Source organism: Phyllobates terribilis, unplaced genomic scaffold, assembly GCF_046119375.1.
Source record: "Phyllobates terribilis strain yellow unplaced genomic scaffold, ASM4611937v1 Scaffold_2__4_contigs__length_985480577, whole genome shotgun sequence".
Taxonomy (NCBI): Eukaryota; Metazoa; Chordata; class Amphibia; order Anura; family Dendrobatidae; genus Phyllobates; species Phyllobates terribilis.
In genome coordinates, this window is record NW_027362762.1 from 362,524,169 (window position 1) to 362,551,745 (window position 27,577).

The 27,577-nt window shown below is 48.1% G+C and overlaps 1 protein-coding gene across 2 annotated transcripts in view; it reads left to right on the forward strand.

Moving 5' to 3' along the window:
* The first annotated feature begins 18,415 nt into the window (after positions 1-18,415).
* The window catches only part of CFAP47 (cilia and flagella associated protein 47), a 1,117,227-nt gene continuing 1,108,065 nt past the window's right edge, over positions 18,416-27,577 (forward strand). For both annotated transcript variants that reach the window (XM_073664712.1, XM_073664711.1), the window contains exons 1-2: positions 18,416-18,542; positions 20,836-21,021. In XM_073664712.1, the coding sequence (XP_073520813.1) occupies positions 20,860-21,021 (162 nt within the window). In that variant the 5' untranslated portion in view covers positions 18,416-18,542; positions 20,836-20,859. The remainder of the gene's footprint in view (positions 18,543-20,835; positions 21,022-27,577) is intronic.

Sequence of the window (27,577 nt, forward strand, 5' to 3'; positions counted from 1 at the left end):
ATTTAACAAGTGTTCTCTTATTTGTGGATGATATAAATTGGTTTATTTATTGATAGCATTAAGTCATGGTCAAAATTGTGCAAAAATAAAAGGTAATGCATACAGAAGACAAAGCACAGTCAGGTGCGTATTTGACGTTTATGCTGCCCTAGGCACTTCGGTCATGCAGTCTACTGGTAAGTCAGACTAAAAGTGCCCATACTCCTTAGATAGTAGCTAAGACGCCCATACACATAACACTAACATCAGCTGAATCTGCCAATCAGTGGGTTTGCATGACAGTCTAATATGTATGGGGGCCACTGGCAGATGATTGTTGGGGAATATAAGGATCCAACATGTCCAATTTCAGACTGCAAGTCTGCAAAAAAATCTGATTACTTAATGATCATCTGTATAGCATTAGATTTTTAGGGATACATTGCAATTCTTTAACAGAGAAAACGGTATTTGGTCTTGTAAATTTTAATACCTGATGATGTATGAAAAAAACAGCTGCCATATGGATTCCATACTGGTTACAACACAGATAAAAAATATCAGTTTTTTATGGCTGAAAATCGAACAATTTTTTTATATGTTCATGTGAACTTAATCATAGAGAGTACAGGAGCGCTCATCAGCTCAAACTCTCCTGTGTGTGAGAGTTGAGCGAAATAGCTACTTTCCAAACGATCGATTGGACAGGTATCTAAAGTGTATGGAGTGGGGGTTCTAGTCAAACACTAGTACGGCTGACATGGCCTCTTTCAGATGGCTGTATTTTCAGTTTTTTTGTTGTCCGTTCGTGCAACGAACAACACACTGACTCTATCATCATCTATTATCAAGCCTAAGAAATGATCAGAACTACCATCAAGACATGTATACATCACCAGAACCACCATCAGTATATGAATACAGCACCATCATCACCATCAGTACATGAATACAGCACCTGAACTACCATCAGTACTTGAATACAGCACCAGAACCACAACAAAAACATAAATACAGTACCAAAACCACAATCAGAACATGAATACAGCAAAAAAGAAGAGAACAAAAAAGTGACTTCCTCCATACTTGACTGAGCACTCCTCCCATCAGCCTAAGGCTATTTTTAATTAATTCTGGATTCACTGCCCCAATCCATACTGGGCTCCCACTTAACACTCTCCTCCCCCCAAGGCCACCGTCACATTGTCCCCCCATGCTGCCTTCTTCTAGCTGCCACTCCTGCACCTTCTCCTTATATGCAGCACTTTAGCAATGTCTGCACCATGAATATGTGACCGTCAGGACAGAGAGCTGATTGGGTTCTTCTGACCTGGAAGTGCCAGTGTATACAGTAAATACAAATGAATGCCAAGAAGAACCTACAATACCCCTACCTCTCTGAGTGGATGACAAGTTCAAAAGGTGGGCAGAGAGGAAGAAGCGTCTCATAAGTGGAGAAAGAAGCATGCTGTAATCCCTCCCCCCTACACCTTTATTGACAGCCTGCTCTACACACACGCTGCAAAGCAGGCAAATCTGATTTGAAAAACAGATCAGACTAGTGCTACTGCAATTTTTATTAAATGTGCACCATCAGTGAACTCCCCCATTGAGTTGCATAGTCAGTGTGCTGTCCATATGCTATCGGTTTTGATAAGCACCAAATCGCAATAGTATACATCCTTTACAGTTAAACTCTGTTTTGGTCATCATCATCAACTGAAATTCTGCTCTTAGCTATCAGAAGTAGCAATTGATCTAGAAATCTGTGCTCCTAGAAAAGATCAGGTCTTTACAGGTGATTTGAATAAAAAGGAAATGTATTTAGAATAAAAGTTATAATTAAAAAGGGAAAAATAAGATAAGAGATAAAGAAAATACATGCACAGAGACTCAATACCATATTGATAAAAAGTCTGACTTGTCCCCCAAAGGGCTCAGTATTTAGAGCAGTTGTCCGGCCTTAGGCTACAAATCTGCAGTCACTCTATGTGACTCCAGACTTGTAAATCTTCACAGTGTGTGCACTGCATGCTGTGAGAATTCTCCGTGGCAAGAGCTGGGAGCGGACAGTTGTGTGACAGCAAGTCTTCGATTTGCATACTTCAGGCCACATTCCAACTAGACTTGTCCAGCCTTGCTAAATGCACATAAATTGAGCAATGCTAGTTGTCATCAGTTGTGTTGTGCAGAAGTCTGGTGGATACACAGCTGATAGTCCTACTGAATAGACTGTTAGAATTTGTATTATGGCAAGAAAAAAGCTAAGTAAAGAAGTAAAGAAAAACGAGTGGCCATCATTACTTTAAGAAATGAAGGTCAGTCAGTGCGAAAAATTGGGAAAGTGTTCCCAAGTGCTGTTGCAAAAAACATCAAGCGCTACAAAGAAACTGGCTCACATGAGGACCGCCCCAGAAAAGGAAGACCAAGAGTCACCTCTGCTTCTGAGGATAAGTTTATCTGAGTCACCAGCCTCAGAAATCGCAGGTTAACAGCAGCTCAGATTAGAGACCAGGTCAATGCCACACAGAGTTCTAGCAGCAGACACATCTCTACAAAAACTGTTAAGAGGAGACTTTGTGCAGCAGGTCTTCATGGTAAAATAGCTGCTAGGAAACCACTGCCAAGGACAGGCAACAAGCAGAAGAGACTTGTTTGGGCTAAAGAACACAAGGAATGGACATTAGACCAGTGGAAATCTGTGCTTTGGTCTGATGAGTCCAAATTTGAGATCTTTGGTTCCAACCACCGTGTCTTTGTGCGACGCAGAAAAGGTGAACGGATGGACTCTACATGCCTGATTCCCACCGTGAAGCATGGAGGAGGAGGTGTGATGGTGTGGGGGTGCTTTGCTGGTGACACTGTTGGGGATTTATTCAAAATTGAAGGCATACTGACCCAGCATGGCTACCACAGCATCTTGCAGCGGCATGCTATTCCATCCGGTTTGCGTTTAGTTGGACCATCATTTATTTCTCAACAGGACAATGACCTCAAACACACCTCCAGGCTGTGTAAGGGCTATTTGACCAAGAAGTAGAGTTATGGGGTGCTATGCCAGATGACCTGGCCTCCACAGTCACCAGACCTGAACCCAATCGAGATGGTTTGGGGTGAGCTGGACCGCAGAGTGAAGGCAAAAGGGCCAACAAGTGCTAAGCATCTCTGGGAACGCCTTCAAGATTGTTGGAAGACCATTTCCGGTGACTACCTCTTGAAGCTCATCAAGAGAATGCCAAGAGTGTGCAAAGCAGTTATCAAAGCAAAAGGTGGCTACTTTGAAGAACCTAGAATATAAGACATATTTTCAGCTGTTTCACACTTTTTTGTTAAGTATATAATTCCACATGTGTTAATTCATAGTTTTGATGCCTTCAGTGTGAATGTACAATTTTCATAGTCATGAAAATACAGAAAAATCTTTAAATGGGAAGGTGTGTCCAAACTTTTGGTCTGTACTGTACATGTACACATGACACAGTTTTAACCCCTTTCTGACTTGATCAGTAATAGTACGTCCTTGTACCCTGGGCCTATTGGGCCAGGTACGTACTATTACTCATCATGGGATCGCGCCCACATGCAAGCGGTGCGGGGCGATCGCCGCCGGTTTGCCACCTAATTGTCACAGCTGACACCCGGTGCTATGTGCCAGGAGCGGTCATACACCGCTCCCAGCACATTAACCCCCGAAATGCTACGATCGAAGTAGATCGCAGCATTCCGGGAGCAAGGGGAGATAAGTGCCGCTTACTTACCTCTTCTCTGACGTCCCGTGCTGTCTCTGCCGGGTCCCGGTGGTTGTCATGGTGACCCGATGTTGTCATGACAACATCTAGGTCAGCAGACAGCAGGAAGTTAGCTAGATCGTGCTCAGTGCGCGGTCTAACTAACTTGTGCGTGCAGGGCTGCAGCCTGCATAGCATAGAGATGCTGCTGCAGCATTTCTATGCTATGCAAGCAAACTGGGTTAAAAAAGTAAAGTCCCATAGTGGGGCAAAAGTAAAAAAAAGATATAGAAAGTGAAAAAAAAATTTGTAAAAATAAAAGAAAAAATCCCCAAAAGATAAAAATATATTGTACCCATAAATAAATATTATTATGAAAAAAAAAACAACAATAAAATTACACATATTTGGTATCGCCGCATCCGGAATGACCAGACCTATAAAACTGTCCCACTATTTAACCCCTTTAGTGAACACGGTAAAAAAATAAAAATAAAAAATGAAGCAAAAACAATGCTTAATCATACCGCCAAACAAAAAATGGAATAAAACGCGATCAAAAAGATTAACTTAAATAGAAATGATACCGCTGAAAATGTCATCTAGTCCCGCAAAAAACAAGCCGCCATACAGCTCCATTAGCTGAAAAATAAAAAAGTTATAGCCAGGGCTGTGGAGTTGGAGTCTGTGCCCATTTTGGTGGAGTCGGAGTTGGAATCGGTAAAAAAACGGACCGACTCCTAAAATATATAATAAATTGGTACAGTGGTTCAATGCAGTTTGTGGGGAATATTTTTTCATAATTTGGGAAAGTTATGAAATGTCCTATAAATGTCTGTCCTATTCCTGATCTAAGGGTCTAGACTTTTAGTTGAGATGAATCTGTGCTACAATAAATTTATCACTTAAACATGATGAGGGAGTCGGAGTTGGAGTCTGAGTCATGGAAATTGAGGAGTCGGAGTTGGAGGTTTGGCTTACCGACTCCACAGCCCTGGTTATAGCTCTCAGAATAAAGCGATACAAAAAAATTATTTATTCTATAAAATAGTTTTTATTGTGTAAAAGTGCCAAAACATGAAAAAACAATATAAATGCGGTACCGCTGTAAACGTACTGACCCGAAGAATAAATCTGCCTTATCAATTTTACCACACGCGGAACGGCATAAAAAAAAAAAACAATTCCAGAATTGTTGGTTTTTGTTTATTCTGCCTCCCAAAAATCTGAATAGAAAGCGATCAAAAAATGTCACATGCCTGATAATGGTACCAAGAAAACAAGCCATCACATGACTCTGTCGGCCAAAATATGGAAACATTATAGCTTTCGAAATATGGCGATGCAAAAACTAGTCTTTGCAAAAAAAAAAAAGGTTTTTTTTTAGTGTGTGACAGCTGTCAATCATAAAAACCCGATATGAATCTGGTATGGCTGTAAACGCACCGACCCGAAGAATAAAGTCGTCTAATCACTTATACCGCACGAGGAACGGCGTAAAAATTAAACTCTAAGGTTAGGGCTGTGTTAGGGTAGTGCTAGGGATAGGGTTATGGTTGTGCTAGGGGTAGGGTTGAGCTAGGGTTAGGGTTGTGCTAGGGTTAGGGTAGGGTTAGGGTTGGGGTTGTATTAAGGTTGGGGTTAGGGTTGTGCTAGGGTTAGGGTTGTATTAGGATTTGGGTTGTATTAGGGTTGGGGTTAGGGTTGTGTTGAGGGATTTTTTCAAAAGTAAAGAAAAAAAAATGTTGACGATATGGCGACTAGTGTTGAACGCAAGTGCTCGCTACTTGAGTTTGCATCGGGTGCTCAGGTATGCGCCGAGTATAGCGGGTGCTCGAGTGACATGCTCGAGTCTCCGCCCCAAATGGTTTGCAGCTGTTATACAGCCAAAAAAAACTTGCTGGGATTGCCTGCCTGCCATTCACGAGCGATCCCTGCATGTTTTTTTTTGGGTGTGTAATAACCGTGAAACATGCGGGCGGGGACTCGAGCACCCGTGATACATGGTGCATACCCGTGTACCCGATGAAAACTCAAGTAGCGAGCACTTGCACTCCAGACTAATGATAACTTATTCAATATAATGACCTAATGTTATCAAATTCTGTGTCGTACCTCTGGGTTCAAAATTTTCACTATACCCCTTGATAAAATCCTTGAGGGGTGTAGTTTCCAAAATGGTGTGACTTGTGGGGGGGTTTCCACTGTTTAGGAACATCAGGTGAAGTTTTTAGAATGGTGTCACTTTGGGCATTTTCTAGTAGTAGAAGAATAACCGCTGCACTGCTGGACACTGATGCTCGAGTAGGGGCCGAACCCGTACTCGGCACTCAAAAATTCAATAAAGAGGAATTTTAATGCAATCCACAAATTAACATAAACGTTTCGGTCAGTCAGACCTTCATCAGTAAACTGTTGGACATGAATAAAAGCAAATAAAATAACATAAGGAAACATAAAATAACTGAAAAAAATCAATACATTTTTTTTAACAGGAAAATAATAAATAATAAAGTTACAAGACACCACGGGACTATTCAATATATATCATTTCTGGTATCAAACCTGTGAAAAATAATACAGTATCCTTCAAAAATTCGGATAAATACAGTACAAAAGTAAAACAGGGAATGAGTACCACCTACCCGACTGCTCGTGGGAGCTAAAAAATAGGTGTAGAGGAGGAGGACTCAGTGTCTAAAATAGCGTAGATCTATATAGAAAGCAGAAATGTAAGGCTGAATCCACATATGTTGCGACTAAATGTAAAAAAAAATACTGTAAAGATAGTATACCTTCAATCCCAAGGGGGTATGTGTAGATAAGGTATGACTGGAGCTGGAGAGGAACGCGGTATCCACCGCTAGTTCCTGGTGCTATGTGAGTGGTGGTGAGAAGGTCCCTAGCTAAAGGGAAAGGGTGGGACTACTAGTTTAGGCTGGCCAATCGCGATACACTGGCCGGAAGTGTTCGTGTGACGTCACAGGAGGTGACATATCGCTAATGGGAAGGTGTGCGCTCCAACCGCTGAAGAGAACGCGTTCCACAGGGCCGGCAGTAAGCGTGCCGGCCCCCGGAGACATGCCTCCCATCATTTGGAAGCATGTACTTTTTTGTGCATTTTCTGTCATAAAGGCCCCTCAAAGTGACTTCAAATGTAATGTGGTCCCTAAAAAATGCTTTTGTAAATTTTTTGGGAAAAATGAGAAATCGCTGGTCAACTTTTAACCCTTATAACTTCCTAACCCCAAAAAAATTTGGTTCCAAAATTGTGCTGATGTAAAGTAGACATGTGGGAAATGTTATTTAACTATTTTGTGTGACATATCTCTCTGATTTAAATTTTCAAAATTTTTTTTTACAAATAAAAGCAAGTCATATTGAATAAATTTTACCACCATCATGAAGTACAATATGTCACGAAAAAAAAACAATCTCAGAATCAGCGGGATCTCTTGAAGTGTTTCAGAGTAATTACCTCATAAAGTGACAGTGGTCAGAATTGTAGAAATTAGCCCGGTCATTAACGTGAAAACCACGCTCGGGGGTAAAGGGGTCAATACAATTTTCCATTACGGTTTAGTGCTGTGAAAACACAGAACAACAACAGATTTGGTTTCCACGTCCTCGATCATCGGCAGCAGCTCTGTGTACCGGCCGCTCTCCCACGGCTTAGATTATACACGGCGCACGTGTGGCGCCCTGCTGCGCATTGGTGCCACAGATCCCAGAGGGGTGCATGGACGGATTCCTCCACAAGAGGCCCTCATAGCATTCACAGACCTCCACCTTCCACCTCAGACCAGCAGAGGGAGCCCGTTAGGGATATAAAAAGGGAAGGTGGAGCTAGGCAGTCAGTCTGAAGTCTGGAGTCCACAGAGAGTGCAGTCTGTGAGAAAGTCAGTCCAGCCTAGACTCAGGGAGCTCAGTTAGTGAGCCTAAGGCGGTGACGCCGTAAGAGCTGACGCCGTAAGAGCGGTGAAGAGTAGCGAGGCCTACTGCCAGTGTGAAGCCTAGTGAGGGCCCCGAGCGTGGCCGAAGGCAAGTGGAGTAAGCGAGCTACATAGGGGGCAGAGGAGCTTAGCCAGCTCACCCCAAGACCATTTACCGGACACCGGGTCCGTGTCTGCAGGGATCTCTATGACCAGCAGAAACAACCGGAACCCCTGGCGAACTATATGTCCTAGGAACACCAAAAGCTGATTACGTACCAGGTTCAGGAGTCACGGAGGCCCAAGAGACCAGGGAGTGTGATCTCCAACAGAAGGCCCTACCACCAGGTCAGCTGGTGCAAGACAGAGACCAAGTTAGGCCTAGCTCCAGGCAGGTCATAAACTTATCAGGAAAAGGCAAGAAACAGGAGGCCCCACACCCGCTCACTGGGGAGAGTCCTGAAATGCACCCTTCACCCTACAGTGCCCTGGATCGTGCCTGAAACACCACCAGTAAAGGTACTGAAGTGAACTGTTGCCTATTCTTCCTCTGATCCGGCTGGGTCCCCTCTGTAATGCATCCCTTCCCCTACGCTGCCCTGAGGCCCCGCTCCACCTGTGGGGAGCCACACCAACTAAGCTGCCTGACCACCGGCCTCAGAGGACTGTAGCAGCACTGGTGATCCTCACCAGACACCACTGGTGGCGTCACGAACAATTTCCCCTTTCCCATAGCCGCCATTGTTGTGCCGCCGTGCGGGAAGAAGGGTGTAACCGTGGGAAACTGAGAGGCATACCTGCTGAAGTGCGCGAAGCCCTGAACACGCCCCACGCCGCGACGTAAAACCAGGAAGCGCCAGGTCCTGGAAGGGGCCCCGGTGAACGCTCTGATGTAGGACGCAAGGTCCTGAAGGAAGACCGTCACCTGCGGTGCGGCGGCCTACCGGAAGAAAAGAAAAGAAGGTAGGCCATAGTTCGCTAGGGGGGCGCCAGAATGTCCGAAGAAGAGCACAACGCTGGAGTACCAGTTAACGACCCTGATGATCAACCCGCGCTCGGCGCCGAGCAGCCGCTCCACCAGCAGGGCTTGTAACCCCTGTCATACCCATGGCCCTACCGTACATCCCTTGAGCGAAGTGGCTCCCCCAATACAGTGGCAAACCAGATACCCTGTCTGGATTCAAAAGGAAAATATGCAGTATACTGGACATGTACTCTGACAGGCAAGCAAAGAGCCGCTGTTGTATTGGGACAATTGACTGGTGCTGCGGAGCGAGAAGTAGAAACCTGGTCGGCCGCAGACCAAGAGTCAGTGTCCGCAATCTTTAAAAAGTTACAGACTGTCTTTGAGAATCGTACTGAGACAGGTTCTACAACTGCTCTCCGCAACCGGAGGACAGTGTTCGGGACTATGCCTGGCGTTTACAAGGGGCCCTGCGAGCTCTGAAACAGGTTAGTCCAACCAGCATCGATAATGAAAATAAAATGCTGAAGGAACAGTTTATCCAGGGACAGAGGTCTCCAGAGGAGAGCAGGACTGTGCGCTGGTGGTCCCTGGATCATCCAGATGCCACCTTTGACACCCTTAAGAACATGGCTATAAAAGAACTGCAGCCCCTGGAAACAACTGCTATCCAATGTTACCAGGGTGGGGCCACCCCAGTGCCTGCAGCGTCCACCTTTTCCCCGGTGGCTGCTGAAGCCAAGGTTCCAGCAACGTCCCCTAGTGAGCTGGACAGCCTGCGCTCTGAAGTGTGTCAGTTGAGCAATACCCTGACCACTGTATTGAGTGCCCTGCAGCTGCTGACGGAGCCCGAGGCAGAAGGAAGGATCCTGCTAGCCGACAGCCCTGAGGATGTCCCCTGGATGAGAAGGAGGACAACGCCACCCCCTGGGAGGACCAGCGACCAACGCCGCCCGCCGAGGGACCCTGTCTGCCACCGCTGCCACAAGACAGGTCACGCCGTCCAGAGCTGTCCTTTAAACGAGCAAACCCTGGGGCCGACACCCAGGAGTAGACCACCCAGGCCATCAAACTGGTTCCGCAGGTTCGTGGGAGGAAGACCTTTCCTGTCCATTGTGCTGGACGGCATAGCGACACCTGCTGTGCTGGACACAGGATCTCCAGTAACCATCATGCCTGATGTCCTCTACAAAAGGTTCTGGTCCATAGACGAACTTCACCCACCAGATGCAAATCTTTCCGTGTATGCCTCAAACCGCCTCCCCCTTAACCTAGTCGGGGTTAAGGATGTGGCAGTAAAAGTGGGAAGAGTGGAACTGAAGGACCAGGGACTAATTGTAGTAGAGACTAATCCTGATGATACAGACTTGTATATGGTACTTGGCACAAATATTGTTAGTAACTGTTTGGGAGAAGTGTTGTTCTTGCTCCAACAGATAGCTGACACTGCCAGACCAGGGCAGAGAAGGGCGCTCCAGAAAGAGATCCGAGCCCTTATGTACCAGCAACAGGTAAAGCTAACAGGCGGCGAAATTGGTAATGTACGGGTGACAGACCCGGTACCTATTGTGATTCCCCCGATGAGTGAAAGGCTGATTTGGTGTAGAGCAGGCGGTAGTAGAGCCCCTTAGCTCGGAGCATAGACCTACACTCTTGACTGCCAGAGGGGTAGTGGATGTACGCAATGGGAGGGTGCCCGTACGCATCCTAAACTATGGGGAGGACGAGGTTAGATTACCACGCTGCGCCACTGTTGCCAAACTGTACACAGTAAATAACAACTCCATACACATGGCGGAGTCCTTAACCTCACCAGACGAAGTGGAGGATAATGACCCGGCAACCCAGGTGGAGGATTGGTGTCAACAGCTCCATGTTGGGACAGACACCACTCCTGCCCATCAGAAGCAGGGTGTACACCGGGTGGTTCAGGAATACGCGCAGGTATTCAGTAAGCACCCACTTGACTTTGGGAGGATTAAGGGGGTTCAACACCATATCCCCACAGGTGACCATCCACCCATCAAAGAATGTTACAGGTCTATACCACCAGCACACTACCAGAAGGAGAAGGAGATGTTGCACGACATGAAGAAGGCAGGGGTAGTAAGGGATAGTTGTAGTCCCTGGGCGGCTCCCCTAGTTCTAGTCAGGAAAAAGGACAGAAGCATGAGAATGTGTGTAGATTACAGACAAGTAAATCGCATTACACATAAAGATGCATACCAAGTATAGAGGAATCCCTGGCTGCCTTGAAGTCTGCAAATTACTTCTCCACCCTTGACCTCACTAGTGGGTACTGGCAAGTAGCTGTTGCTGAGGAGGATCCGGAGAAGACTGCCTTCACCACCCTGATGGGAATAGTATGCCGTTTGGACTCTGCAACGCCCCCGGAACGTTCCAGAGATTGATGGAGTGCAACCTGGGACACCGCAACTTCAAGACTGTACTACTATACCTGGACGACGTGATAGTGTACTCCAAAACGTATGAGGACCACTTGAAGCACCTGGCGGAGGTATTTGAGTCGCTGTCCCAGTATGGAATGAAGCAGAAGCCCTCAAAGTGCCACCTGCTCAAGCGAAAGGTACAGTACCTGGGGCACATCGTTAGTCCAGAGGGTGTAGCACCAGACCCGGAGAAGGTCACTGCCATCCAGAAATGGCCAGAGCCGAAGAGCCTCAAGGAGGTACGTCAGTTCCTGGGACTAGTCAGGTATTACCGGAGGTTTGTGAAGGACTATACCAAGAAAGCGGCACCTCTGCAAGACCTCCTGGTAGGACAGTCCCCCAGAGGCAGAAATCCCCCGTTCCAGTGGGGTAAGAAGCAAGCTGAATCCTTTGAGGTGATGAAGGGGATCCTGACCAGCGAAGAGATCCTAGCCTACCCTGACTACAGCCAACCATTCCTGCTGTACACTGATGCCAGCAACGAAGGATTAGGAGCTGTACTTAGTTAGAAGCAGAATGGCCGAGAGAAGGTGATCGCCTATGCAAGCAGGAAGCTCCGCCCGACCGAGAGGAACCCAGAGAACTATACAGCTTCAAGTTGGAGTTCCTGGCCCTGGTCTGTGCCATCACCGAGCGGTTCAAGCACTACCTAGCCTCTAGTAAGTTCACTGCCTTCACTGATAATAACCCCTTGACTCATCTAGAAACAGCCAAGCTAGGAGCCATGGAACAACGATGGATGGCTCGGGTGTCAAACTACCAATTCACTATTAAGTACCGGGCGGGCCACAAGAACGCCAACGCCGATGCCCTGTCCAGGATGCCTTACCAGTCGGACACTGAAGAAGAAGTGGATGACCTGGAAGAGATTGAGCTACCTGCTTTCCACCGTAATGGAGAGGTCCACGAGCAACGAGCCTCCAGGAGGCCTCGCGGTAAGACGTTAAACCCCCTGCCTCACCACAGCTGGAAGGAGACCCAGGACAGCTACCCGGTTGTCAGCCGTATCAAAGAGCTGATAACCCAGGAAGGTTCCTCCCTGGAGAAGGAAGCGTCTCTACAAGGCAAGCAGCTGTGGAATGAGAAGAGCCGGCTGTTCATCTATAGAGAGAAGCTGTGCCGGAGGTACGTCAACCCCAAAACCCATGAGATGGTATGGCAGATAGTGGTGCCCAAGACAGACATCCTTATGGTGTTGGAGGCCTACCATGATCAAGCGGGGCACTTTGGCTGGAAGAAGCTAGAAACCCTGCTGAAGTGTCGGTTTTATTGGGTGGGAATGCGCAGTTCCATTGAGAGGTAGTGCCGGAATTGTATACCCTGTAGCCTCAGAAGAAAAGACTACAGCAGCCAGAAGGCACCCCTGCAACCCATCAAGACAACTCGACCTTTGCAGATCGTGGCCCTGGATCATGTCAAGCTGTCACCCAGCAGGTCAGGATATTCTTTTGCCCTGACCATGGTTGATCACTACTCCCGGTTCTTGGAGGTCGCCCCCTTCAAGGATCTGACGGCAGAAACTGCGGCGAAGACGTTTCAGGTGTACTTCTGCAGGCCCCATGGATACCCGGAGCAGGTGCTGACAGATCAAGGCTCAGCCTTTGAAGCCGAATTGTTCAAGGAGTTCGGCCATCTGTACGGGTGTAAAAAGATCCGGACTACACCGTACCACCCCCAAACCAACGGTCTCTGTGAAAAGATGAATAACATCGTCTTCGACCTGCTGAAGACCTTACCACTAGAGGAGAGAAATCAGTGACCAGACCTACTACCTGACCTGGTAGATCTGTACAACCACATACCTGTGAGTTCCACCAATTGTACTCCAGCATATCTCATGCGAGCCAGACCCGGGAAGTTGCCCATGGACCTGGAGCTTGGTGTAGTAGAACCAGAAGCAGATATATCCACTGAGGACTGGGACACGACCAGACAGGAGCAGTACAGAAGAGTACAGGCCTGTGTCAAGGACAGTCTCACTCGGGTAAGGGACAAGCAGGAAGCCCACTACAATAAAGGTGCGCCCGCAGAACCTTTCACACCAGGAGAAGTGGTGTTAAAGAGGAAAAGGAGAAACCACAAACTTGATGACCAGTGGGAGAGAGAACCCTACACTGTGTTAAATTCAAGATTTGATAACAAGAAGACTTGTTTGATTAGCAAAGATGGAGGAATAACGACTGCAACGGTATCTAGAGACCATCTGAAGTTGTGTCCAGACCTGCTAAAGCCCCAAGAAGAAGTGCCTCTCACCGTACCGGAGGAGCCTAAAGAAGCAGTACTCCATACTGACTTAGGAGATTTCCCGGCAGATTGGCCTCAACTAGGAGGAGCAGTAATAATACCTGTGATCAACTTCTTTCAACAGCCAGAAGACCCTCCACAGCAAGTAGAACCTGTAAGTGCTTCAGAAGTGCCTGCTCAAGAAGAATCCCCGGAAGAAGGATCCCCGGTTGGAGCAGAGCAAGAAGGCCCAGCCAATGGTATACTTGCCAGTCCTGTAGAGAGGTTAAGGCAACCCTGCAGTTCCCCAACACTTAGAACTGACAGAATGGGAGGTAGTGCAAACACTAGCGCCTCACGCATCCCAATACCACGTAGGTCGACATGTAGCACACGAGGTCAGACCCCTGTCAGATACAGAGAGTAAAGAAGGAAACTCTGACAGTGTAAATAGTTGCCCCTGGGGTATTATATTGTGTATTTTCATGTATATGTATTTATTAATTTGTGTTTCCCTTATAATGGACAATTTAAGTGATATGGACTTTCCTTGTTACCTCTAGTTACCCGTCAGGGTACATAAAGAACTTTGTGGCTGAGGACTGTGTGCAGCCCAAAAACTGCTTCTTGTAAATAATTGCACTCCCTGGAGTGCCCCTTTAGGTGACCTCAGAACAAAAACCTGTCTGGTGTGGCACAAATGGAGGTCCAACTCAGGATCACCATGCCCTGCAGCCACCCCAGGGCCTACGTGGAGGGTTTGCTTTGGACAGGTCCCTCAAGCTACCAAGTACTCTAACCTGTGAGATGGACATCCTGTCGGGAAACCTCACCGGAAGAGACTTGAATTCTGGGGTTGCTTACTGAATTGTACTTATCTATTTATTATTTATGATATTTTATACGTAACGTTCAAGCCAAGTGCCTCCCATAAAGGGAAGAGTTATTGTCATTGTTGTTATAAAAATTACTTCAGTCCGGGAGTACTGAGCTTTGCTAGGGGGGAATGTGGCGCCCTGCTGCGCATTGGTGCCACCGATCCCAGAGGGGTGCATGGACGGATTCCTTCACAAGAGGCCCTCATAGCATTCACAGACCTCCACCTTCCACCTCAGACCAGCAGAGGGAGCCCGTTAGGGATATAAAACGGGAAGGTGGAGCTAGGCAGTCAGTCTGGAGTCCACAGAGAGTGCAGTCTGTGAGAAAGTCAGTCCAGCCTAGACTCAGGGAGCTCAGTTAGTGAGCCTAAGGCGTGCCGACGCCGTAAGAGCGGTGAAGAGTAGCGAGGCCTACTGCCAGTGTGAAGCCTAGTGAGGGCCCCCGAGCGTGGCTGAAGGCAAGTGGAGTAAGCGAGCTACATAGGGGGCAGAGGAGCTTAGCCAGCTCACCCCAAGACCATTTACTGGACACCGGGTCCGTGTCTGCAGGGATCTCTACGACCAGCAGAAACAACCAGAACCCCTGGCGAACTATATGTCCTAGGAACACCAAAAGCTGATTACGTACCAGGGTCAGGAGTCACGGAGGACCAAGAGACCAGGGAGTGTGATCTCCAACAGAAGGCCCTACCACTAGGTCAGCCGGTGCAAGACAAAGACAAAGACAAAGGCCTAGCTCCAGGCAGGTCATAAACTTATCAGGAAAAGGCAAGAAACAGGAGGCCCCACACCCGCTCACTGGGGAGAGTCCTGAAATGCACCCTTCACCCTACAGTGCCCTGGATCGTGCCTGAAACACCACCAGTAAAGGTACTGAAGTGAACTGTTGTGAGTGTGCCTATTCTTCCTCTGACCCGGCTGGATCCCCTCTGTCCTGCATCCCTTCCCCTACGCTGCCCTGAGGCCCCGCTCCACCTGTGGGGAGCAGCACCAACTAAGCTGCCCGACCACCGGCCTCAGAGGACTGTAGCAGCGCTGGTGATCCTCACCAGACACCACGGGTGGCGTCACAAACTTTTCCTATCCCATACACCTTTTCCCCCATTCCTAGCTTTTAAGAGTGACCCCAGGGTACGGGCCCGGGAGCCGGCCACTGCGACATCCCCATAAACCAAAACAGCAAGGCCCGGGCACCGAGTCGTCCCCATCCCCTGGGCGCGTCACACGCACGGTCTGGATGTCGCTTATATTACACTGTTAGGCAGCGGAAATGCATCAAAAACGCATGGTAATCCGCACCCCATGGTCCCCAATGGCATTCCGCAATGTCAATGCACATGCTGCGGATTTTTCCGCAGCGTTTCTGCAGCGCAAATAAATCCGCAGCATGTTCATTAATTTTGCGGAAGCGCAGCAGAATTGCCGCCATTGACTTGCATTGAGACGCATATAATCCGTGTCTGTACATTTGTACAAGCGGATAATATGCGTTTCAATGTGCGGATGGTACCCAGTTCTGGAGGAGAGAAGACTCTCATCCAGACCTGGGTACCATTGTACCTGTAAAAAAAAGAATAAAATAATAAAGTTTATATTCACCTGTCCGGCGGCCCCTGCAGCGCTTCTCCTTCCAGGACCTGAGATGACGTCGCGATCATGTGACCGCAGCCTGTCTCGCGAGATGCCAGCAAGCCAGGAAGGAACGCGACAACACACGCGGTGGGGGATCGGGGGTAAGTATAGCTTCATTTTTTTTATTTTTACGGTCACACTATATAAATCCATGCCGTTTGCATGGATTTATACAGTGCAGGGGCGGACACAGACTGTAGTGGGCTCCTGTGCAAGAATTTTTTGGGGCCCCCCCCTGCCCTTCATAGGGGGCATGAAGGGCCCCCCCCCCGTGCATCTCTCATCCCCCGTGCATCTCTGATTCCCCCCACTCCTAGTTAATTAATTGTATTTAAAAAAAATAAAACTTGTTATACTTACCCCCAGGGCCGGCTCCAGGTTTTTGTGGGCCCTGGGCGACAGAGTTTCAGTGGGCCCCTTTAACACATACCACGATTCATGATGCACAGATACCACAGAGAAATATATATATATAGTACAAGGCCAAGGATTTCACTTACTACATTACATGAGCGATATCTATTGTAAATTTTACAATAGCTCAGAAACCGGCGAATCCTCACAGCGCACAGTGCAGACCGGACAGTATAGTCCTCCATACAGTATTATGGGCACCATATAATCCTCCATACAGGATACTGACCCCCTTATAATGCTCCATACAGGATACTGGTCCCCATATAATGCTCCATACAGGATACTGGTCCCCATATAACGCTCCATACAGAACACTGTCCCCCATATAACGCTCCATACAGAATACTGTCCCCCATATAAAGCTCCATACAGAATACTGACCCCCATATAACGCTCCATACAGAATATTGGCCCCCATATAACGCTCCATGCAGGCTGTTCCCCCCTTATAATGTCCCATTACACGAGCGATATCTATTGTAAATTCTACAATAGCTCAGAAACCGGCGAATCCTCACAGTGCACAGTGCAGACCGGACAGTATAGTCCTCCATACAGTATTATGGGCACCATATAATGCTCCATACAGGATACTGACCCCCTTATAATGCTCCATACAGGATACTGGTCCCCATATAATGCTCCATACAGGATACTGTCCCCCATATAACGCTCCATACAGGATACTGTCCCCCATATAACGCTCCATACAGGATACTGTCCCCCATATAACGCTCCCCCCCTCCCTTATAATGCCCCATGCAGGATGTCACTTCCCCCCTTATAATGCCCCATGCAGGATGTCACTTCCCCCCTTCCCCTCTTATAATGCCCCATGCAGGATGTCAATTCCCCCCTCCCCCTCTTATAATGCCCCATGAAGGATGTCACACCCCCTCCCTTATAATGCCCCATGCAGTATGTCACACCCCCCATATAATGCCCCATGCAGTATGTCCCCCCCCACATATAATGCCCCATGCAGGATGTCACACACCCCTCCCTTATAATGCCCCACGCAGGATGTCACCTCTCCCCCCATATAATGCCCCATGCAGGATATCACCCCCCCATATAAGGCCCCATGCAGGATGTCACCCCCCCCATATAATGCCCCATGCAGGATGTCACGCCCACTTTCCCCCCACCATATAATGCCCCATGCAGGATGTCACGCCCACTTTCCCTCCACCATATAATGCCCCATGCCCCCATACATAAAAAAAAACAAATACTCACCTCACTTCTCACCTGATGGTGATCCGGACTCCACAGAATCGCCCGCGTCTTCGCACTGTGACAGCTCAGGAGAGATCGCTCGCAGCGTAAACATATCACCGCGCCCTCTGACCTGAGACGTCACAGTCAGAGGACGCGGAAGACGCTGCGGAGGCACGGGGAGGGGTAAGTATTGTGCTGGCGCCGTCACATGACCGGAGATGTCCCTGCGCTCAGCATGGGGCCGGGGGCCTATGCTGAGCGCAGGGACATCTCCGGTCATGTGACGGCAGGGGGTCCTGCAGGGGGGCCCCATGAGGAGACGCACAAGAGGGGGGCTCCGAGGGGGCCCGTTCAATGAACCGGCTGCACGGGCGGTAGGTCCGCCCCTGATACAGTGTGACCTAGCTGTCAAGCACTTTCCAAGTGATGCTATGGCCTGGAAAATGCTTGTCAGTCCGCATGCGGAAACACATGCGTTAACGCATGTGGATACGCATGTGAATCCGCGTGTATTCTGCAGGAAAAACGCATGCACAATCTGCATGCGTTTTTTCTGCCAGGGAGATGCAGAAAGGCTGCAGAAATTTTCTGCTTCATTTCTGCATCGTGGGCACATAGCCTTATTAGGGATTTTAGCCCATAATCCACATAGGCTCCACAGCCGCCATCTCCTTCCTGATACAGTGGAGCAGGGCTCAGCAGTGACAGCACAGGTCCTCGGGGAGCTCTGTGTACAGCTGCCAATGTGCTGGTAAGACGGCCTGGGCATAGTGCAGGCAGCAGTGAGCACTGGCTTCTGGGCATCGGAGCCCCGATACACACAGCTGATCCGGGCTGTCACTGATGACTGAAGAGAACCCAGAAGACTGCGGGTGACAGCCGCGCACCGCACAAGACCACGCCCAGACTGCGCGCCAGCCCCGCCACCTATTAGCTTCTTCCAGCGATAGGACCCGCCTGCTGCGTCTCCCATTGGTGGAAGATTTTGTATACGTCTCAGTCTCTCTCCGCCCTAAAATTCCTGTTGCTCAGCAACCAGAGGACGCTGACTGACGCTCGTTTACCTTAGTAACGGGAGGCTGAGACATCGGGGAGAAAGTGCGATCGGTAGACGGCTGGTGAGTACTGGGGAGCACCGGAACCGGTCTGTGCTGTGTGTGATCTGTGACACGTCCGATCCGTTATCGTGACACCAGTGATACTGCAGGATATAGTACTGACACATGGAGATGTGTATGGAGCAGGCAGTGTCACTCTCTACCCCTCCCCCTCTGCTCCCCCCCCATCTCTCTCATCTTCCCTCTCCCTTTTTTACTTTATCACTTTCTCTCCCTCATTCTCTTTCCCTCACATTTTTCCTTCTTTTTCTCTTTGTTTTCCTCTCCTGCCCTCTCTCTGTCTCTATTTCTCTTTCTTTCTCTCCCTCTTTTTCTTCCTTGCTTTCTTTCTCTTCATTCCTCTCTTTCTTCCTCTCTCTGTTTCTTCCTCTTTATTCCCCCTCTTTCTCTTTCTTGTTCTTCATCACGCCATCTCTCCTATCTTTCTTTCACACACCCTTTCTTTTCCTTCATTTTGTTATCTCTTTTTTCCTCTCTCTTTCTTCTCCCTCTTCCTCTTTCTTCTTCACACCCTCTTTCTGCTTGTGTCTCTCCTTCTTTCCTTCTTTCTCTTTTTCTTCAACACCCCCAACCCCTCTCTCTTTTTTCCCTCCTCTCTCTTTTTTCCTCTCTTCCTCTGTTTTTTCTTCTCTCTTTAGTTCCCATCTTTCTCTTTTTTTTTATCTTTCTTCATCACACCTTTTTTCCTTTTCTCTCTCTCCTTATTTCTCTTTCTTTCACACCCACAACCCCGCTCTTTTTTTTCCTTTTCTCTTTCTTTCTCTCTCTTTCTTCATTACATCTTTCTTCCTCTCTGTCCTTCTTTCTCTCTTTCTTCTACACCCTCTTCCTCTCTCTCCTTCTTTCTCTCTTTCTTCCACACCCTCTTCCTCTCTCTCCTTCTTTCTCTCTTTCTTCCACACCCTCTTCCTCTCTCTCCTTCTTTCTCTCTTTCTTCCACACCCTCTTTCTCTCTCTCCTTCTTTCTCTCTTTCTTCCACACCCTCTTCCTCTCTCTCCTTCTTTCTCTCTTTCTTCCACACCCTCTTCCTCTCTCTCCTTCTTTCTCTCTTTCTTCCACACCCTCTTCCTCTCTCTCCTTCTTTCTCTCTTTCTTCCACACCCTCTTCCTCTCTCTCCTTCTTTCTCTCTTTCTTCCACATCCTCTTCCTCTCTCTGTCCTTCTTTCTCTCTTTCTTTCACACCCTCTTCCTCTCTCTCCTTCTTTCTCTCTTTCTTCCACACCCTCTTCCTCTCTCTCCTTCTTTCTCTCTTTCTTCCACACCCTCTTCCTCTCTCTCCTTCTTTCTCTCTTTCTTCCACATCCTCTTCCTCTCTCTGTCCTTCTTTCTCTCTTTCTTCCACACCCTCTTCCTCTCTCTCCTTCTTTCTCTCTTTCTTCCACACCCTCTTCCTCTCTCTCCTTCTTTCTCTCTTTCTTCCACACCCTCTTCCTCTCTCTGTCCTTCTTTCTCTCTTTCTTTCACACCCTCTTCCTCTCTCTCCTTCTTTCTCTCTTTCTTCCACACCCTCTTCCTCTCTCTCCTTCTTTCTCTCTTTCTTCCACACCCTCTTCCTCTCTCTCCTTCTTTCTCTCTTTCTTCCACACCCTCTTCCTCTCTCTCCTTCTTTCTCTCTTTCTTCCACACCCTCTTCCTCTCTCTCCTTCTTTCTCTCTTTCTTCCACACCCTCTTCCTCTCTCTCCTTCTTTCTCTCTTTCTTCCACACCCTCTTCCTCTCTCTCCTTCTTTCTCTCTTTCTTCCACACCCTCTTTCTCTCTCTTTTTCCTCTTTTTGTTCCTTGTCTTTCTTTCTCTCTTTCTTCATTGCGCTCTCTTTCTGCCTCTCTCCTTCTTTCTGTCTATCTTCCTGTCTCTTTCTCCTTCACTATCTCACTTTTTCTTACCGTAGCTTATCATCTTACCAGAAGTCGTATGATACCACTTATGAACCTCATTAAAAGGTCGTACCACGTTTAGACGCTATCACCTACCCATAGTATATGGGATCGTTTCCTGATCGCTGAGGGTCTGTCTGTTAGGACCCCCACTGATCCCAGCACCTAGTTCTGTCAATCACTGGGACCTCTATCCGATGAGCAGTACGCTCAGGAGGGCGGATACAATGTCGCCCGCAGCCATTAGACTCTGTGATAGGAGAACAGCAGTGTCCTGCCAGGATCAGAGTCTGGAGGGTGCCAGCATTAGTGATGCGCATGGCGTAGCAGTGACGCCTGTCACCAGCAGAAGATGTGATTATTAGCATGTGATCATGTGTTTCTATTATATTGTGTTAACCCTTCTTTTTCCACAGTTTTCCCATCGGTCACCTGCAGCCATGGAAGAATTATATGATAAAACATTAGGAGTGAGGATCGCTCCAGGTCTCCTCTACTTCATGGATGTTCTAGTGGGAAACACTTACCAAGCCAATGTCACTGTGCAAAACATTAGTCATGTGGCCAAATCAATCAAAATCCATGGACCAAAAGATCCCCAGGTAACATTCAGTATCATGAATGTATTGTACCGTTCATATGTGTGCCTCCATATTGACATATGGTGTTTTCCATCTTGTTAAAGGAGTACAGGGTGGCCCACCATGCAGAAAATCCTAGACAATCTATAAAAATAGGGCACATTTTTCCCCTTACAAAAAAAAACTAAATTTGATGCGTGGATGATTTTATTGTTGTTAAGTCTCATCGTTTTACGGCTCCCAATGAATGCAGCTGATGTCTTCCTATCACAGTCACAGTCATATCACAGTCATGGGCTGTATGTATAGATCATTCATAATCCCAATATCTTCCAACACATGACCTCTGATCCTCCCAAGACCTCATTCTCTCCTCCACACTCATATGTTCCTCACCCAATCGCCTCCAAGACTTCTCCCGAGTATCTGCCATCCTCTGGAATTCTGTGCCTCAACACATCCAAATATGCCCGCTACACTCGGAGCTTTCAGAGGTAACTTGGAAACCCATCTCTTTCTAGAAAGCCTATAGCCTGCAATGACCCACTGACCATGACCACTGGAGCTGCCGCATCCCCCCAACCTACTGTCTCCATCCTCATTATCTAGTAGGATGTAAGCCCACAAGGGCAGGGCCCTCGCCTGCACCCGTCTGTCATTGTTTGTTCCCTTGTATTTTACATTTGTATCCTGTATGTAATCCCTTCTCATGTACAGCACCATGGAATCAATGGTGCTGTGAAAATAAGTAATAATTATAATAATAAAAATTATTTATTCTGATTTTCTAATCCGTCCATAAAATAATTGGCTCTTCTTGATTTTTTGAAATGTCCATAAAAAATCAGTTTGGCAACTTGGTCCCTTCACAATGTCCCGAGTGACGTCCTGCCCGGGTCCTCATGAGGCGTTTTCCATTGTTATTTATGGACATTTGCAGATGGATGGACAGGTTGTTCCTAGTGAGATCTACATATTTCACTCTTCGCTTTGCTTATGCCTGTGGATAATTGTAATATTTATGTCATATGCTGGCCAATTTTGGGTCTTGGGGGCCTAATAATTGTTTTTTGTTTTTTTCAGAACCGGAACTTTTTGTAACTTTTTATTTTTCCATAAATGTAGCTGTAGAAGGATGTTTTTGTGGCACAATTTGAGGATACATGTTAACTTTTATCATTTTTGGGGGGAAAATGGAAGAAATTGCATTTGATTTTGTGTTTTTTTATGTTGTTTGTTTTTATGTTGGTTACTAAATCTGTATGTTTTTAAAGGGAATCTGTCAGTAGAATAAACCCTCCTAAGCCATCTATATGGGCATGCAGGTCATAGGAAGTTGAATAAAACTATATCTTGATATCTGCGATCTGATGTCTTTTCCCAGCAAAATCCACATTTTTTCTTAATGTAAGTGGACATAGATCTCCCGGAGAATCTACCTCCAGAGATTATTTTACATGAAGGGGAGTTACCAGTGTGATGTGTGATGCAGGGCCGGCGTCAGCACCCGGCGCACCCGGGCAAGTGCCGGGGCCATGAGAAGGCGGGGGCCCACTTGCCATCGGGTACCCTGCCACGCTATAGGACCCGTGAGTGGAGGAGAGCGGTGCCAGCGCCCGCTCCCCCCCCCGCTTGCTCAGGCCCCCGGCACCCGGCGCAATACTTACCTCTCCCGTGCCTCCGCAGCAGCTTCTGTCTCTTCCTCGGTTGCTGCACAGTGACGGCTCAGGTTAGAGGGCGCGGTGACTTCTTTACACCGCGCTCTCTCCTGAGCCATCACACCACAGAGCGGGAAGACACCGGCGCGCGTGAGGAGTCTGGAGCAGCAGCAGCAGGTGAGGAGAAGAGAGGTGAGTATTTGATTTTTTTTTATTTTTGTATGGAGGCGTGGGGCATTATATGGTGGGGTGGGGTCGTGTGACATCCTGCATGGAGCATTATAATGGAGGGGTGTAGGGTGGTGTGACATCCTGCATGGGCATTATAAGCGAGGGGGGGTGACATCCTGCATGGGGCATTATAAGGGGGAGGGTGTGACATCCTGCATTGGGCATTATAAGGGGGGGTGTGTGACATCCTGCATGGGGCATTATAAGGGAGGGGGGGGAGTGTGTGACATCCTGCATGGGGCATTATAAGGGAGGGGGGGGAGTGTGTGACATCCTGCATGGGGCATTATAAGGGAGGGGGATTACATCCTGCATGGGGCATTATAAGGGGGGGTGACATCCTGCATGGGGCATTATAAGGGGGAGGGTGTGACATCCTGCATTGGGCATTATAAGGCTATGTGCCCACGTTGCGGAAATGAAGCAGAAAATTTCTGCTTCATTTCCGCATGTCCTCTCCCGGAAAAATGCATGCGGAATTCCGCAAGCGTTTATCGCGCGTTTTTCACGCGTTTTCGACATGCGGAATTGCCTTGCGTTTTTTCATGCATTAAATAAGGCAATTCCGCGTGCGGAAACGCAAAATTAATGAACATGCTGCGGATTTTTGAACGCAGCATAAACGCTGTGGAAAAATCCGCAGCATGGGCATAGAACTTGCGGATTCTCATTGGGGACCATGGGGTTCGGCTTACCAAGCGTTTTACAAGTGTTTCCGCTGCGGAAATTCCGCATCAAAAACGCTTGTAATCCGCAACGTGGGCACGCAGCCTAAGGGGGGTGTGTGTGACATCCTGCATGGGGCATTATAAGGGAGGGGGGGAGTGTGTGACATCCTGCATGGGGCATTATAAGCGAGGGAGGGTGTGGCATCCTGCATGGGGCATTATAAGGGAGGGGGGATGACATCCTGCATGGGGCATTATAAGGGGGGGTGACATCCTGCATGGGGCATTATAGGGGGGGGCAAGTGACATCCTGCATGGGGCATTATAAGGGGAGACAAGTGACATCCTGCATGGGGCATTATAAGGGAGGGGGGTGTGACATCCTGCATGGGGCATTATAAGGGAGTGGGGGTGTGTGACATCCTGCATGGGGCATTATAAGGGGGGGTGATATCCTACATGGGGCATTATATCGGGGGAACAGCCTGCATGAGACATTATGTGAGGGGAACAGCCTGTGTGGGGCATTATGTGAGGGGAACAGGGGAACAGCCTGCGTGGGGCATTATGTGGGGGGAACAGCCTGCATGAGGCATTATGTGGGGGGAACAGCCTGCGTGGGGCCTTATGTGGGGGGAACAGCCTGCATGAGGCATTATGTGGGGGGAACAGCCTGCATGGAGCGTTATAAGGGGACCAATATCCTGTATAGAGCGTTATATCGGGGCCAGTATCCTGTATGGAGCATTATATGGGGACCAGTATCCTGTATGGAGCGTTATATGGGGGTCAGTATTCTGTATGGAGCGATATATGGGGGTCAGTATTCTGTATGGAGCATTTTATGGGGGCCAGTATTCTGTATGCAGTGTTATATGGGGACCAGTATCCTGTATGGGGCATTTTATGGCGGCCAGTATACTGTGTGGAGCGATTCGTCGGTTTCTGAGCTATTGTGGAATTTACAATAGATATCGGTCATGTAATGTAAGAAGTGAAATCTTTGCATTGTACTTTATATATATTTCTCTGCGGTATCTGTGCATCATGAATCGTGGTATGTGTTAAAGGGGCCCACTGAGACTCTTTCGCCCGGGGCCCAGAAAAACCTGTAGCCGGCCCTGGTGTGATGGCCGCTCTCTGCTCTCCTGATCTCACTGCTGAGCTGTATGTGATTATACCTGACACATCTACAGGTTCCTCTCAGCTTCCAGCTCACAGGCACTTGTAATGAGACAAAGATCAGTTTTACTATTCTGTGTTAGTTACATGTCTCACACTGATAACGCCCCCTTTCATTTTTAATAATCTCTGGAGGCAGAGTCTCATCCAGATCAGTGTCCGGCCCGTAGTCCTGAACTGCTCATTTACATATAAGAAAAACATGGATTTCTCTGAAATAAGACATCAGATCACAGATATCACGGTAACATTTTATTCAGCTTCCTGTGACCTACATGCCCACATAAACGCTTAGGAGGGTTAGTCCTACTGAAAGATTCTCTTTAAAGGTTTGTTCCACTACAATTATGTTCAGCTAGGTCATTAATATCAGATCTTAGGGAGTCCATCAGTCAGCACCCCTGCCGATAAGTTGTTTTTGGCGCTGCTGCCAATGCAATCAGTGGTGAAGCTGAATAGCACAACAGCTCTGTCAGTTGATTAGAAGTCACGAATGGGTACTGGGTTCTCTGAACAGATGAAGCTAAGATCAACCTGTACCAGAATGATAGGAAGAGGAAAGTATGGAGAAAGCTTGGAATGGCTCATCATCCAAAACACACCACATCCTCTGTAAAACATGGTGGAGGCAGAGTTATGGGATGGGCATGCATGGCTTCCAATGGCACTGGGTCACTAGTATTTATTGATGATGTCACTAAAGACAGAAGCAGCCGGATGAATTCTGAAGTGTACAGGGCGATACTTTCTGCTCAAATGCAACCAAATGCAGTAAGGTTGATTGGGCGGCGTTTCACAGTACAGATAGACAGTGACCCAAAACACTGCGAAAGCAACCCAGGAGTTTTTTAAGGCAAAGTAGTGAAATATTCTCCAATGGCCGAGTCGATCACCAGATCTTAATCCTATCGAGCATGGTATCATATGCTTAAGACAAAACTTAAGGCAGAAAAACCCACAAACAAGCAGCAACTGAAGTCAGCTGCAGTAAAGGCCTGGCAAAGCATCACAGAGGAGGACATCCTGTTTTTGGTTACGTCCATTGCTTCTTGACTTCAGGCAGTCATTGCCAGCTAAGGATTCTCTACAAAGTATTAAAAAAATCAACATTTTATTTATGGTAAAGTTAATTTGTCTAATTACTTTTGAGCCCCTGGAATAAGGAGGCTTTGTACAAAAATGGTTATGATGTACAATACAAAGTTATATTGTGGTACCGTGTTAGCCAGAAAAATCGATGTAAATCCTTTTATGCCAAAAATGACAAAAGTATTCTTGGAGTGATACCTTTATTGGCTAACCAGAAAAAAAAAATATATATATGCAGGCTTTCAGAGCACAGGGGCTCCTTCGTCAGGTAAGATTACAAATGAATTCATGTAACATACCTGGCGGCGTCCTTGCATGGTGGTCCATCTCCCACTGTGCAAGAGGGCGCACTTGATCTCCTGTCCAGAATGTCTCTCTGGCTTCCCTCCATGCTGTCTGTTTGTGTCTGTTTCTGCTGCTTAAGGGCGGCGCCCGATCACTTCCTGCCTTTTGTACCTGCTGTGGGTCACACCCCTTGTGCGTCCTCAGCCTATTGCTGTCTGTCACTTGGTATATAGCTCAGCAGCTCCCTTCTATCCCTGCCTGAGCATAGTGTTTCCTTCAGTGTGTGCTTGCACTCTGAAGGTGCCAGGTCCCGTCTCTTGTCTCCTGCTTTTTGTATCAGTTCCCGTGTCTGAACTGAGTCCTGTATGTCTCCTGCCTTGCGGTATCAGCTCCCGTGTCTGAACTGAGTCCTTTCTGTGTTCTCTTGTCTGTCCTGTCTGAACACGCTCCTAGCCTGTTCCTCCTGCCTTCTAGGGGCCGATTACCTAGACCCGTTCCTGTATCTTGTCTGACCTGTCTGAACTCGCTCCTAGCCTGTTCCTCCTGCCTTCTAGGGGCCGATTACCTAGACCCGTTCCTGTATCTTGTCTGACCTGTCTGAACTCGCTCCTAGCCTGTTCCTCTCGCCTTCTAGTGGCCGATTTCCTAGACCCGCTCCTGTGTCTGGTCTGTCCTGTCTGAACACGCTCCTTGCCTGTTCGTTCCGCCTCTCTGGGGGCCGTATTCCCAGACCCGCTCCTGTATCCCTCTGCAGTGTCGGTCTCCTCCGTACACTCAGTTCCAGTCTGAACTCTCTCCTGTCCTTTACCTGTTTTGCCTCTATGTCCGTTCCCTTCCTTTTTCTGCAGAGTCTGAACTCGTACCTAACTCCTGCTTGTTGTCTCTGCAAGTACTGTGTGAGTATCTGGCTCTGTCTTTCCCTTCCTGTCTGTTCCGTGTGAACAGAGCCCTGTCCTCCCTGCTCAGCCTTGTCTGCACTCTAGCTGTGCTTGCCTGTAACCCTCTGCCTGTATTGTTCCTGAGTCCCGGTGTGTACTGGGTCCTATCCCGCCTGTGTTCCTACCTGCTAGTGCCTCCCTGTCTGCACTCTAGCTGTGCTTGCCTTTACCCCCCTGCCTGCATACCCGCCTGCCTGCATACCAGTCGTGCCTGCCTATACCCACTAGTCTGTGTGCCAGCCTACCAGCCTGTTCCTGTATTCCCCTGTGTGGGTCAACAGCCGTGTCCGGGGTCTGTCCTGGAGTAGCACCTGGTCCCTCTGCTCGGTTCCTCCTTGGTGCACTGGCGTCGTATGCCGTCGTGCGACCCTGGTCGGATCGGGTGAAAACTTAGTCACGCCCCTCCAGGCATTCACTCTCCGGCACGGTCCAGTGGAATCACTACCAATCACACGCACACGCCGCTTAGCCCGGGCGTGTGCATAACAGCATGCTCAGGCCATGGTTCCCGTTGAGCCCCACGGCC